Consider the following 15623-nt stretch of genomic DNA (forward strand, 5'->3'; position numbering starts at 1 on the left):
TGAAGTATAAAACATTTATTGGCTGTAATTCAAAATTCCAACACAAATCTGGATGGAAAGTGCTACTCTGTACAGTTGTTTTAACTCTATTAAAACCACCCCCTAAAATTACACTTTATTTAATTGCTACTCCCCTGAGTCAGGAAATCCTCACTGCTATCTATTTCAAGTACCCCCCCCCCCTGCACATCCCCTTTATGTCCCCCCTGGTCCTCGCAAAGCCTTAGCCCTATGACTATTTGAGCCACTTCTCTTCCCGCCGCCCTCAGCTCTGGGCAAAGCACGTGTTCGAATGCCTTATGGACGTCAAGCTGGCTGAGGGTCTCGGTGTTTATTTTCCTCAATGTCAGCAGAAGGGTTAACCTGGAAAAAGAACATTCGATCAAAATAGGCCACTTCCCCAAGAAATCACGTGACTTATTGAGTGGCAAAGTCACGCCAAAAAATAGAAATGACTGCAGCCGTCAAGCTAGAGAGCGAAAAGATAAAATCTTTCAAACAAAAAAACCCCTTTCTGACAAATACTGGCTGATTCGTAAGTGCTAAATAAGTTGATTTTTGTTGCTGTTATTTTGCCGCCAAAATCCAGAGCGCGCGCTATTTTGCCGCCTTAAAAGTCTCGTGTTTTCCTGGTGCAAGTCTCATTTTTAACATTGGACATGATCAAAAACAACTTACTGATTGTGGATTGAATATTTCCGAGTCGAGATCTTGAGCTATAAGATGAAAGTTCAATATCGATCTTCTCTTAAAAAAATATGTACAGGAGGAATAAAACTACGCTAAATCAACATTGAACTACGTTCGCATATTACAAAGGTGTGCCCTCCCCATGCGACCGCAACTAGCTTCGCGCCTTGTTTTTTATGTGTATAAAGCGGTTTGCGAGCAGTCCTTCGAGTTCATAATACCATAAAAACGTTGAAAACTGATGCCAGAGAAATGCGAGGATACTCCCCCGCCCACATCCTAACTTCAAACATCCCTTCCCGACCCCTGTTTTCCTCTGCTATCCCACCTTTAAGTAGGCGTCTTTAGCGGTTGATATCACATCTTTGTATTCTCTCTTCCAGCCCAGTCTCTCTTGTAGTACTCGCCATTTTTCGGCGGGCGTCTGCTCAATTCCGGTTACTTCACTTTAGGTGTTGATCTTTATATCTATGTCATGTTTTAAAACCCAAAAAGGAAATGATTAAAGAGTTAATGTAATGGAAAGGTTGGAAAGTTGGTCTGTGAACTTACCGTTTTCTATATCTTTGATGTTTCTCGGGAATACATAAGGGTTGACCTTATCGCCGGGGAGAACATTCTTTAAGATGTACTGCTCCAGCGCAAACACAAACATTCCAGCAAGCAGCAACCATTGTTTCTCCTCGCTTGCACCTTGATCGTAATCACTCGAATTCGTCGAACTTTCCGAACTATCTACCTCTTGAATCATTCCAGTTAGTTGTACTGGAAAGAGAAAGGTAGTTTTTTTTTTGAAAAAGTAACGTGATGTCATAAACGGAGTTTGCGCGCGCACAACCTTCCTACCTTAAGGCCCGTCTTAACAAGCAAATTTTATGTGGCGAATGTATGTGGCAAATTTTATTGCTTGTGTGGATGAGCAACAAATGTTTGTGCCAAAATTGCGTCAGTAACGATTTCGTACAGATAAAGACAAGGGTACAATTGAGATGAGATGCTGCAGCGATGGGCCGCTGTTATGATGATGATGTTATGATGATGATCTATGATGATGTTATGATGATGATCTATGATGATGTTATGATGATGTTATGATGATGATCTATGATGATGTTATGATGATGATCTATGATGATGTTATGATGATGATCTATGATGATGTGATGATGATGATCTATAAAATAGAAAGAACAAAAACAACAGAGAAAATGTTAGGTTAAGGCTTGGAAAAGTCAAAGAGAAGGAACTAGCGACTTATCTTGTTGAAAAGTTTTAATTCTTAAAAGAATAACGGACCTCGATGGATTTCATAACTGTTTCCGTGATTTCTTTTTTCTGTGTTTTACATTTGTTCTCACAATAACATTTCACGGCCTTATAGATCACTGAATGTGCGAATACTTGAGACAGGGGTCTACTTATGGAGACTGAGGTATACTGAACACAAAACTTTTCCACAATTTATGTGTCTCGTCCAAACGGACAAACTTTGATATTTGACAATTATTTGACAAATAAAAACGCACAAGGGGTTCTGAGAGTGGTCGCATAAGGGTTTCTGAGAGTGGTCGTATAAGGAGTTCAGAGAATGGTCGCACAAGGGGTTCTGAGAGTGGTCGTATAAGGGGTTCTGAGAGTGGTCGCATAAGGGGTTCAGAGAATGGTCGCATAAGGGATTCTGAGAGTTGTCGCATAAGGGGTTCAGAGAATGGTCGCACAAGGGGTTCTGAGAGTGGTCGTAAGGGGTCCTGAGAGTGGTCGCATAAGGGGTTCTGAGAGTGGTCGCATAAGGGGTTCTGAGAATGGTCGTATAAGGGGTTCTGAGAGTGGTCGTATAAGGGGTCCTGAGAATTGTCGCACAAGGGGTTTTGAGAATGGTCGCACAAGGGGTTCTGAGGATGGTCGTATAAGGGGTTCTGAGAGTGGTCGTATAAGGGGTCCTGAGAATGGTCGCACAAGGGGTTTTGAGAATGGTCGCATAAGGGGTTCTGAGAGTGGTTGTATAAGGGGTCCTGAGAGTGGTCGCATAAGGGGTTCTGAGAATGGTCGCACAAGGGGTTTTGAGAGTGGTCGCATAAGGGGTTCTGAGAGTGGTCGCAAAAGGGGTTCTGAGAATGGTCGCACAAGGGGTCCTGAGAGTGGTCGCATAAGGGATTCTGAGAGTGGTCGCACAAGGGGTTCTGAATTTGCTGCCTCCGGGAAATTTTGTTTTGAAGGCTTGTTGTACCCAATTCATTATCATTTTTTCTTTGGATCTATCATTGCCTACATTGCATCCTTGATGTTGTTCTTTATGGAGTTATATACAAAAAATGAATGCGTTTTAATAGCGCAAATTAACATGGCGAGATGATCCAATGCGCTTCATTTTTTTATTTTTACGATTTAAAGTCGTCAGTGTGTCGATACGGACTGCTCCACGCAGTTAATAATCATGGGTGTGAGGTATTGTGTACGCACTGCATTTGATGATGGTACCAGCGGTTCAACAACAATGTTTGTTGACAAGCCTGCACGGTGCAGAAATATAAGTCGATTTTGAAGCGCTTTCCAGTATTTATTTGTATGTAATGAAATTATAACACTCTGGCATATAATAAAGTAGCATCGAACTAAAGCAAGCTACAAATGATATGTTTAATTCCTGACCCTATCAAAAACTGTGTTTCTAGAAGGCAAATAACCATAAAATAGATTCTTTATGGTGAATCTGCGATATGATATTTGTCCTGTTAAGGATACCTACAGATTAATAAAAGCATAAAATATTTGGAGTTAATAATTGTCGCCAAACTATGTTCCATACTATCTAAGAAAAGTGTTCATAAATCAATCCAGGTGCAAATGTAACGTGACGCGCTTAACACGTGACAAAAACAATTTCGGTAGTCACGTGTCACTTGGACGGTCCTTCGTCATCCGTCACACCGCTTTGCTCGTAGGAGGTCACATGACCCATCTGGACAGGCACTTCCGGTTTGATTCTCTTCCGGTAAAGGACGAAAACCAAGATGGCGCAGACCACAAGAAACAGACCGCCAAACGTCGCCCCCACCCCCACCAGGGCTGGGCTCAAGTTGGCACCACCTGGGATAAACATACAATCCTGTCAGCAATTGCTTCCCACCCCTACCAGGACGTGACTCAAATTGGAACCACCTGTGATAAACATGCACTTATTACAGTAAATTTCTCCCACCCCTCCCCCCTTCTCCCTAACAGGACGAGCAATAGAGTGTCACCAACTGTGGTATAAACATACAATTGTTGCATTGAACATTTTAACTAGTAAATGTGAGTAATGTTTCCCCTACAATTCACTGTCGAGTCTTACCCTGTCCTTTGGTGGAAGCCCTTTTCTTATCTTTTTCTTCCGCTGCCTTCTTTCTTATGGGCCCCGGTGTGATCTCATACAACATGGAGCCATCAACGACTGTATCACGTCGCACACGGTCACGCATTCCAGTCACGCTGTCACTAATTCCAGTCACGCTGTCGTGCATTCCAGACTCGATGTGTCGGCGCGCTCTCATTGGTTGAGCACATCCTCTCTGGCAGCGTGAGTCTGAGGCGTTCGTGTGACACACCATAAGGAAGCAGTGCAGATAGATCACGGGGTGGTTGGCAATGAAGCGGAATGAGCGGATCGTGAACCTCTGCACTCGGTTCAGCGTGTAGTTATACGTCATCGTGTCGTCCACCGCGCAGCTGGAGATGCATGGAAAATGGTAAAAATCCCCAATCAGCATTTGTACAAAACGAGTACTCACTGTCTAGGTTTTCTTTAGGGGTGTAGCCTTGTTATCCTGAAAAGAATTTATAGCTAGCGACGAGCGCTTCAGACCAAAATTGCTTGAGACCGCGATTCAAACCAAAAATACTGTTTCCACTGTGCAATATGAACTATATACTGTACTGTTATCGTTTAAACAGAAAAATAGAGATGAAGGAATACAAATACGCTTATCATTTGTAAAAAAAAAAAAAAAAAAAACAAGAATGAAGGCAACATTAGGCCGGGTGCCTGAACCCTGAAACAGCCTTTTTTTGCGACAAAATAAATGTCTTCTTGGAAAAGGTGTGAAAAATATGCCATTCGACATTGTTAAAAGTTATCCCAGGGTAGAATAGAATAATTCGATGATCGTCGTCCGCTTCTCGCAAATCCTCTTTCTCTAATAGCAAAACTTACCCATCCTTCACAAAGTCGTACTGAGGCAAGGTGTTCGGTTTGCCTGTGGTGGTCGCACGGCACGTCTCGGCAAACACCACGATGTTCGCTGTGGATGACGTCACACTGTACTCCACGTAGAGGGGCTCGTTGAGCGCGATGCTGATTGGATACTCGCGAGACTCGTATGATGAGCTGTAGCTTTGGTTACGATAGAGAGCCATCTTGAACGTGAAGTTGCCGTACGAGCCTTGCAAATAAGATATTATTTGTGAAAGAGAGGTAATTTTGTTAATTAAAGGTAAAATTTTATTCACCCCTCTTTATTACCTTCAGACGCCAAGTGCGTGTCCACGAGACTATATGTTGAGTTATTCACTTCACCTCCGAGTTATTCACCTCCCTTAATTACCTTCAGACGCCATAAAGCTCCCTACGTGGCTGTAGCTTGAGCTACTGACTGTTTGTCTTCGTCCGTAGGAGCAAGTGAACGGAAAGTGAAAATTCCGTGCTCTAGTTATTCCAGACGAGTTGCGGTCGTCCTCTTCTTTGTAGTACGTGCTGACCTGATGGAAAATGTCAAACCTTGTTAATCAAACAAAAAAATATAGGACATTTTGCTATTCCATGATAGCTATTCTTTCAAATACAATTTCCGATTAACTGATTTGAGAATACCACATTTTACAACTCTTTTGTTAAAAAAGTCTCAATAAATAATTACAAAGAATATTTTCTGCTATTTAAGTCAATTGTGCCTATTATTTCTCCGGGGAGTTTTTCCTGAGGCTTGGCACCTACAGCGCTTCTAGGGCCGTATAAGAATGAATACCAAAGCCCAATTGTCATTGCTTAATCAAAGTAAATCTTACCACGTTGGTGTAGGTGATGGTGTTGCTGGTCTGCTGGTGAGTCGTACCGCAGTCGTCCAGACGTGTCCTCAGCACCATGGCGTCACCCTGCACTCGGCCTCGACACTCCTTGTGCCTCAGATGATAGTCCTGGGGGTCAGAACTGTACACGGTTCTGTCCAACTCGATCTCCATGAAGTTCTCGCCACATGTGATGTTATTACCATAACCTGCCAAGGAGAAGATAGTTGTCTTCTTTAAATTTCTTTTTTCTTTTAACAGTGTACTTTACATAGTTTTACAGAGTAATTAAAATATGTCAAGAAATAAGAAATATGTCATATGTCATTTATATTTATTTCATAATAGTTATTACTGGAATACCAGTGGAAGCTGTTTTGTAAATTGCATTTTTGCCTTTTTCCTAATTTTTCTTGGTCAGAAATCTGAATAAATTTCTGAATCAATTAAGTACATTTGCCCCTACTTCCACACATTCGAACGGTAGCCATACTGGAATTAATTCAATCGGAGTAAAAACCTAGGGAAATATTTTCCCATGCTCACTGGAGGAGTCCCTTCCAGTTTTACGGTAATAATATATTGCCTCAAACCAATTTGTTTCATCTATCATTAAAATAGGGTGTAGTTAATTTTAACTACATGTCATATTGAGTTTGCCATTAATTCAAGTTGATTGTTACCTGTTTCACATCGCGCTCCAGTATACCCCGGCAGACATGCACATCGTCCACCTGATTCGTCTATTTGGCACGTGCCTCCATAGTTACAATATCCGCCATTACGGCAATTACTTGCTGTAAGTACAAAGGATTCTTAAATCAATTTATTTTTTTGGAAATATGCCTTAGTCGCAAATATTCATTGAAATTTCTTTCCTTTACAAAACTTCTACTAATATATTCGATATTAGGCACACAATAGATAATATACAAGTAACATGTTAAAGAGCACAATTCACGGCATGACACATGAAACAGGACACAAGAAACAAGACAAAGGACATAATACACAGAACACAAAACATAGGATGCAAGACACATGGCACAAAACGTAGGACGCAAGACACAGGGGAAATGCTACGGAACCCCAGACCCAACACACAGGATAGAGGACAGGAGACACATGACACAGGACACAGGACACAGGACCCATCAATTTTAAAAATGGGGAAGAAAGGGGTGGTCACCATTATTACACCTCCACCAGAACAAAAAATATGTATTAAAACTAATAACTAACGTCTATTTTACAGAACTTCCGTCAAAATATGACTAATGTGCCAATCATTACTAGTAAAAAAATAATTCATTTGTTTTTTAAGGCTGGTTCTCCCTTGGACATAAGCGGAAGCGCAACGCACGTAAATTTCCGATTCTCACTATAACGCAAACGCAAGAGAACGCAACTGCTTGATTTTCTTGCGTTTGAACTTGTGTTTGAACGATTCTCACTTGTGTTGCGCTTCCGTTTGCGCTTACGCTTGCGCTTGCGTCCTAGTGAGAACCAACCTTTATAGAGAATTTATTAAAATCGACCTTTACGTCAGTGATGTTCTCACTCACTCGCGAATTCAGTTTTCCACCGATCAATGTTAATTTTGTACAGTATTGCAAATTCCAGTCCAATTATTTTGATAGATCCCCCAAGGTTATCCTTACCCGAGACTCTTTGTATGATGGATACTCTAGAGGATGTGTGTTTTAGAAATAGCAATAATCCGTAATGACTGACCTCCAATCAGTTTTCTATGCTATATTCAGACACAAGACACAGGACACACGTAACAGGGCAAAAGACAGGGCACACCAATAACATGACACATCACTAGACACGGGACACAGGACACAAGGTTAAATGACACAGATTACAATACATAAAAGACAGGACAAAGGAAACAAGGCAAAAGACACAGAACACAAAACCATCAGACACAGGACACAAGACAGAGCATACAAATAACAAGACAGATCACAAGACACGGGACACAGGGTACAGGACATAAGACAAAGGACACAGGTCGAAAGATACAAGCCCCAAATCAAAGGACACAAGATACAGATCACAAGACACAATGCACAAGGCAAAGGACACAAAAAACAAAACACAAGACACAGAACACAGGACACAGGACACGGACACAAGACACGGGAAACAGGACACAATACACAAGATACAGGACAAAGAAAATAAGACACAATACACAGATAACAAAACACAAGACACATATCATAAGACACAGGGTGTATCACCGCTTAATGTAACAACTGCCGCTTAACGTAACACTAACGCTTAATGTAACAAAATTCGCCGCTTAATGTAACACTAACGCTTAATGTAACAAAAATCGCCGCTTAATGTAACAACAAATCAACGCTTTATGTAATAAAGCAGTTAACGCTTAATGTAAAAAATTTTCGACGCTTAATGTAATATAGGACTTAACGCTTAATGCAAAAACACTCGACGCTTAAATTTAACTAAGGACGAAAATACTCATATCTCATCATTGAAACATCGTCGGACAACCAAACTTGGAGGATGTCATGTAGGTGTCAAGGGGGATGCATAAATAGTGATGTGAGGTGTAACGTCATCGATGACGTCATTAAAACGAAAATACTCATATCTCACGATAGAAACATCCTCGGACAGCCAAACTTGGAGGGTGTCATGTAGGTGTCAAGGGGGATGCATAAATAGTGATGTGAGGTGTAACGTCATCGATGACGTCATTAAAACGAAGATACTCATATCTCACGATAGAAGCATCCTCGGACAACCAAACTTGGAGGATGTCATGTAGGTGTCAAGGAAGGATAGTCATGTGATATGTGATGTCACCGAAGAAGTAATTATTAACAAAAATACTCATCATCGGACAATACAAAGAGCAAATTCCTCTTCCACAACATTGTCGAGCCTCGAACTTTTCATAACTGCCTCCCCTTGAAAGAGAAGCTGCTTTTTGCCGTCTTCTTCTGCTGCGGGAAACAAATTCCGATTCCTCCAGAATCGAACGCGTGCAGACTTCTGCGCTCTTCACAGAGGTCGCTAAGTGTTTTATAGGTTTCGTCATCGACGGCTCGCAGTTAGTTTTCGTACAGCATCAGTGGCGCATACTTGCCAAACAATCGCAGCGATAGCCAAAATAGTCTACCCATTTTGGCAATAAGTTCGCTGTATAGGAGCGCGAGGCCCTATCACTAGGATAACAAGCTCCGGAAGCTAGCGAAACCGACGGAAGGCTACACAAAGGAAGCGCTATCACGGGTGCTTACTAGAGCGTAACGCTTATTAACTTCTATTAACTTTTGCCAGGATACATTACCGTCAAAGAAATGATATGTTTTATCTCTATTTTAGCATCCTTGATTATAGTCAGGATTTGCCTTGGGGGAGGAGTAGGGGAAACGGGGCGGTTCAACCATCGGTTTCAAAGTTTAGTCCCTGTACCAGTTAAATTACAAGATACGAAAAAATCCGCAGTTTTGAAAATACACAAAATACTTTTGACTTATTATATACTTTTTCGTATTATTTTAGGGGTAGCAGTTTTTGAATCGCAATCGTTCACCGACTTTCTCGCAAGTACTAGCAATGGTCGGACATCCTTGGCTAGTTTAATTCGAGTGCTTGGTTCTTTCCGGATCGTCAAATGTTCCTTCAAAATGCTCGGCTCGCAGAAGACAAAAACCCAAAGAGCTCTTAGAATGTAATACCCCGTCTGTTTAGCGTTATTTTTAGAGATGATCAAAAGAAAAGGCCTTCTAAGACACCTCAATCACGTTATTCATTCTCAATTTAAGAGGGTTTAACAGGAAGTTTGCCGGTAAACCCTAAGGGACGACAGATTTTCGGCAGATTTTGACCTCAAGAAAACTTGTCCTAAGTTTGGTCGTGTCACAACTCTCGTAGCTTAAGACATGATTTTTCCTTGTTATGATGTCGTAATCATTGACTTCATGTCACGTGTCCATTTTGCTGGACCCCCTTGACCTCAAGAAAACTTGGCCTAAGTTTGGTCGTGTCACAACTCTCGTAGCTAAGGATATGATTTTCCTAGTTCTGATGACGTCATTAATGACGTAATGTCACGTGTTCCATTTGTTGACCCTCCCTTGACCTCAAGACAACTTGTACTAAGTTTGGTCGGGTCACAACTCTCGTAGCCCAAGATATGATTTTCCTAGTTTTGATGACGTAATCAATGGCGTCATGAATGACGTCATGTCACGTGTCCATTTTGCTGGACCCCCCTTGACCTCAAGAAAACTTGGCCTAAGTTTGGTCGTGCCACAACTCCCGTAGCTCAAGATATTGATATTCGTATTTGTGATGACGACTAGACGACTAACCCTAAGTTTGATTGTCTTGCGAATTTTTCTTTCGAAATCTATCAAAATTCTATATCCAAGTTCATGGTTATTACATTAAGCGTCGAGTGTTCTTGCATTAAGCGTTAAGTCCGTTATAACATTAAGCGTTGAAAATGTGTTACATTAAGCGTTAACTGTTGTTAACTGGTGATACACAGGGCAGGGCGCAAGACACAGGAAACAAAATACAGGTTGAAATACACAAGACTAAGGACACAGGACAGAAGAGACTAAACACACAAAACAAGGACACCAAAGAACAGTAGCGAGTTTGGAGAATTTGTTGCGCAGTCAACAATTTTAAAGTCAGCTTTTTCATTCAATGTTTACTTGTTACTTTTTTAACGGATTTTGAAATTTTGGAAGACAAATTAAAAAAAATATAAAAGACACAGACACCAGACACTACAAATAGAAGAGACATGAATAAAAGAAATAAAAGAAGTTAGTAATTGTGCTAAAATGAAAAAGAAACTTGATTCCAATAATCAATGACGTAACACTTCAATGGATTTCTTCAATATATTAAACATTTGAACTATGGGCACAAGATCATTAAATAATACTGGGTGCTTACTCACATACAGTATGAGATTCAGACCCCTTATGGTGGATTTACCAAGTACCAATGTCATAAATTAAAAGTAGAGCATATCTTTCTTTGAGTGTCACTAGCAAGATTGATACTTGATAATGGCAAAACTTCGCTTCGAATATAGCAATATAAAGCACAACAACGCTTTTAAAATGCCAACGAAAGCTAAAAGAGAATTGAGGGTGAAGAAAGACTGAAGAAATACAAAGTAAATGCTGGTACTGGTAGGAGAGCGCATTTCTTCGGACGCTTGTCTTGTGTGACTGAAAATCATAAATTCTGGGACAGAGAGGATCCGATGGTGAATTTTTCTTTAATCAAACTTAATTAGGTTAATTAATGTGGTTTTCCTATCAAGGAGGTGTCCGTATTTAGGGGGTGTTCGTAATGCAGGGGTTTCTGAGCATTAGCAAGTGGAATATAAAGACACCCGCTAGATGATTACACACCACACATAACATTCTTTCGCTTCGGTTTTCTGAGTTTCAGTGATAGGATTGTGGGGATGTCGGATGTGGAAGATTAGTAACGAGATGGGCAATTTTCTCAATTTAAGGTTTTACAATTTATCAAATTCTGTGGCTGAGATGCAAAAGTAGTTACCTGCTCCATTGCCGCAGTAGCGAAATAAGCAGCCTGGCGGTGCACTTAACTCGTACACGTAGAACTCGCCGCAGTTCCTCACGCGGATGTTGTTGCTCCACATGCAGCAATCATTCCTGTAGCTGTAACAAACTGTCCTGGTGACAACTCCGTCAGCGACTGAAGGGTGTGCGCCGTTCAACCAGCCGGCAGCATCTGTACCACAGTAAAATTCCCGCGTACACGATGTCGGCATGCGGTACCCTGCGTCACCGGAGATGCGGTACCATCCGCTAAGGCCGCTGTCACACTGGACATTACCGTTGTTATGTGAGTTTTGCGAGCGGTCGATAGTGTTGAGAGTCACATAGTTGCTACACTCTGAAAGAGTAAAAGGAAACAAAATTAGTAAATGAATTACATTTGCATGATTACATGTTGTTTGATCGCATTACTCGGGCACTGTAGTATAACAAAAAGCAGAATATCACCAAAAAGAAAAAAAATTATCGAGGATAGGTCCCCGAATGGTATTCAAACATCAAACATTTTAATGTGACCGCCAAGGGGGGGGGGGGGGGGGAATGCTTGTATCATTTGGAAAAAGCATAGCATTTGAAGTTTCCTTACTAAGAAATGACCCACTTTTTGGCCGCCAAGGGGGGGGGGATGCTCGTATCATTTGCAAAAGTCATAGTCATTTGAAAAAAGCATAGTATTTGAAGATTCCTTAATAAGAAATGACCCACTTTTTGGCCGGGGGAGGGGTGCGCGCTGGTGCACCCCCCTGTGTACGCGCCTGCCCAGGCTTTTATTTTCCAAGTGCTCTCTTGCTCGCCTTGTTTTGCGATTTTAAGGCAATTTTTTTTGTTTCTCGGTGTCCCCCGAGGACAGTGCTCAAATTCCTATGCAAAAAAGAAATAAATCCCCAATGCGCCTGCACCCGCCACAACAAGCTCTGAGATTTTCAACTTAGCACCAAAGAAATTCAAAATAAATATTAATTACTAAGCTTTTAAAAGTAAAAAAAATGTCTTTGTTTCAAGATTTCTTACCTGACTGCCCGTAAGTCGCGCAGAAACTTGACAGCAAAACCAGGACAATAACAGCCGCGCTTAACAACATCTTCGTGCAAGTCATTATTCAATCTGTTTGCTGGGTGAGTTTTGGCGAAAATGAACAGTCCGAGTTGAGCTGATGGTGTTTATCAATAAATACCCGCCTATATTATTTCATGGCGAGACTTATCTGTCAATTTGGAAAGAAAGTTCATAGCTTACATATTTTCTAATCTTGAAAATCATCTCGATCTCTCAAGTATACATAAACGCCACAATTAATTTTTCTAATCAGTTCTTAATGGTGTGTTTATCTGGGGCATCACAATTGTTTTTTTTCATCAAGCATAGTAAATCGTGTAACCATCTATGGGAAACCGGACACACCCTTTAAACTTTATTTTTCGTGCCCACCGAAGTAAAATTCGTGTGAACAAACGCCCCTTCTCAACTCAGCCATCAATAGAGGAAATTGTCTTTACTCATTACTTGGTACGTCTTTGTTGTTGTTCATGACTTTTATCGTTTTGGATTAATTAATTAATCCAAAACGATAAAAGTCATGATCAACAACAAAGACGTTTTGGATTAATTAATTAATCCAAAACGATAAAAGTCATGATCAACAACAAAGACGTACCAAGTAATGAGTAGCTGACTCGGTTTTATCACTCGAATCATTTCTTGCAGAACTCGTTTTCTAGCTATGAACTTCCTTTCCAAATTGACAGATAAGTCTCGCCATGAAATAATATAGGCGGGTATCTATTGATAAAAACCATCAGCTCAACTCGGACTGCTCATTTTCGCCAAAACTCACCCAGCAAACAGATTGAATAATGACTTGCACGAAGATGTTGTTAATTAATGTTAATTAATGAATTTATTGATGTGCCAACCGCACATAGCTCAGATTTGATATTGGGTAAGGGGAAGGGGAACTTTGATCGAGTTCTGAGTACAGGGAATACAGTATGTAAGAATGTCTGACAGAGTGGGAAGCAGAAAGCAGGGATCAAAATGCCGAATAGATATATAGAGTACTTTTATCCCTGGGTTAGCGTTTAGCTGCTTTCTAGGAACCCGGCCCAGGTTTCTTTGATAAATTAAACGAAAGTTGTTTGGGTCAGACCAGGTTGTGCCTTTTAGCTTTATCAGACTTACTACGAGCTTTGAGTACATTTTAATTATCGGATAACCCGAGATATTTAACAGGCCAGAGCCCCATTATCGAGTATTGCTCCGGCGTGTAGGCATGTTGCAGGGAGGTCAACAGCAGAATGTTGGAACGCTTCCAAAATTGTGCGGCGCGCATTGTTGCCCAGTCACCTGACAGTGCTAGCGCTATAGGCAAAATTGCATGTGAGACGTGACCTTAATATTCTGAAACTGGTAAACAAAAGAGCCTTAAAGGCCAATGCCCCAATATTTTAGAAATTATTTTAATTATAACAGAGACATTTCTTGAAGAACGACCCGCCAAAGTAAGTATCTGCACCTCCCTCATGTGCGGACAGAGACAGTTATCATGGCTGCACTGTTTTTAACCAATTGCATATTTTATTATATAATATTTTTAGAGTTAGTTTATGTGGCAAATAAAATAAGTTTCTCTGTACATGCAAATATATATACATATACATATTTTTAAAGCAAAAAAAATTCGTGTAAGGAAAAAAAATTCATGCAGGCCGACCACACACACACAAAAAAATGTGCATCAAGCTAAAAAAAAATCGTGAACCAAGCTCAAGGCACCATATGGTTCATTGGCCTGTGAATCATAAGTTTTAGTTAGTGCATTTCCAGCCCCCTTATGAGCTGGAAATATCGCATACCCCACACCCCTACCGAAACTATCAATCCTCATAAAAAGAAGGCTGTCTAGAGGGGTCTGTTATGCTCACCCAGAGAAAAGTATGACATTCAAATACTCAACAGAAAGAAATGCATCCATGTCCATATGAATGACATCATAATCAGCAGATGCCTGTATGTCATATCGGACATTATAGTCTACAACTTCAACTTGTATCATATCATATCACAGTAAGTCAGGCGTCTATATCTAAACATAGTTTTAGTACACTTAAATCATATTTTGCGACAATTTTTGTACAAAATGGTACACTGGTGTGCCATACTAGATCTCGTATAATGAATTCGATTGTTGTATCTGAGTGAAATAACGTCTGTTATGACAATTGTTTCCAAGAAAACCCGGTTTAATACTTTACATGAATGAATCATGGGCTAGACCCAGCCTTTCCTTGGTTTGGTCGCTAGCACTCCTAGGAAAGCTTATTATTTCCAGGCTGATTGCAGCCCATGCTTTCTCGTAGAGGCCGGATTAAAAAAGCCTGGTAAAACCGTGGTTTTCCAAAATCTCCAGGCGGTTTTTTTTACCTGGGCTTCTGGTACCTGGGAATAAGGATTGACTTTATGTCCTAGGCAATCACCATTTGGATTTATCGTATGAACAAATAGAATGAACTCTAGATAATGAACTCTAGATTCATAGTTTTTTTCCGCACCATAGATAAATTTCAGTGTTTGTGGCGAAAAAAAAAAATTCCTGCAAGCCAAACGCTAACTAAAAAAAATATTCGTGCATCATTGAGGCGTCCGTCCGCCCGTCCCTATCACTTTTCTAATGGTCCGTCCCTAAGCGATAAAGGTCCATTCATCGACAAATCCCAATCACTGCGAATTATATATGATAGCCACATTCAAAAATGTATAGATGATAGCGATATAGCTTTATTTGTTGACATGGCTGGATGCTGCAGAAATACAAGTCAATTTAGCGCTTTCCTGTGTACTTCTGTATCGATTTTCGTATTTTTTGGTTATAATAATAATAAATAATAATAACAATAATAATGATGATGATGATGATGATGATGATGATGATAATAATAAGGGTATCTGGACGTTGTTGTATAATAACGTGGTGCAGATCGTGCAAAGAAAACCGAGATCAGACATGAATGGAGAAAAAATGGTAAAGTTATAAAAAGTATTGATAAGTAATAGAAAAAAAGGAAGAGCTAATTGCCCGAGGATCGAACCTACTTATATGAGATAAAAGAAGAGAAAAATATACCATACTTCCAGACATGCGCTGAAACACCGTATGGCAGCATGAAGCTTTACGGCTAAGTGAGAGATTTCGGCCCCAGCACCGCTGTCTAGCGAACTGTACAACACAAAGGAACCTGATTGTACCCGCGCATTAATGGGGAGGCAATAACCAGGATCCAAGCCTTGGTCGGT

General features: G+C 40.6%; 1 protein-coding gene and 1 long non-coding RNA gene across 2 annotated transcripts; both read right to left on the reverse strand.

Moving 5' to 3' along the window:
* Positions 1–222: 222 nt before the first annotated feature.
* LOC116613815 lies at positions 223–1470 on the reverse strand. The gene is made up of 3 exons (XR_007312486.1): positions 1243–1470; positions 1019–1158; positions 223–363 (listed from the first exon to the last, which is right to left on the reverse strand). It is a non-coding gene; the product is annotated as an uncharacterized LOC116613815 (long non-coding RNA).
* Positions 1471–3226: 1756 nt separating this feature from the next.
* Positions 3227–12502, reverse strand: LOC5499154 (pancreatic secretory granule membrane major glycoprotein GP2). The gene is made up of 8 exons (XM_048731149.1): positions 12345–12502; positions 11311–11670; positions 6417–6530; positions 5734–5942; positions 5274–5427; positions 4883–5111; positions 4025–4398; positions 3227–3777 (listed from the first exon to the last, which is right to left on the reverse strand). Exons 1-8 carry the CDS (start codon positions 12427–12429, stop codon positions 3587–3589), a joined length of 1716 nt encoding a protein of 571 aa, XP_048587106.1. The 5' UTR covers positions 12430–12502; the 3' UTR covers positions 3227–3586.
* Between the last annotated feature and the right edge of the window lie 3121 nt (positions 12503–15623).

This window comes from Nematostella vectensis, chromosome 8, assembly GCF_932526225.1.
Source record: "Nematostella vectensis chromosome 8, jaNemVect1.1, whole genome shotgun sequence".
In the NCBI taxonomy this organism is placed as follows: domain Eukaryota; kingdom Metazoa; phylum Cnidaria; class Anthozoa; order Actiniaria; family Edwardsiidae; genus Nematostella; species Nematostella vectensis.

What these genes read in the sequence shown, in the direction of transcription:
- LOC5499154 (XM_048731149.1), bottom strand. Translation starts at nt 12,429, where the DNA reads ATGACTTGCACGAAGATGTTGTTAAGCGCGGCTGTTATTGTCCTGGTT. An exon ending in CTACTGCGGCAATGGAGCAG is followed by an intron (nt 6,531 to 11,310) that starts GTAACTACTTTT and finishes TTGTACTTACAG; the next exon opens with CAAGTAATTGCCGTAATGGC. An exon ending in CCATCACCTACACCAACGTG is followed by an intron (nt 5,428 to 5,733) that starts GTAAGATTTACT and finishes ATTTTCCATCAG; the next exon opens with GTCAGCACGTACTACAAAGA.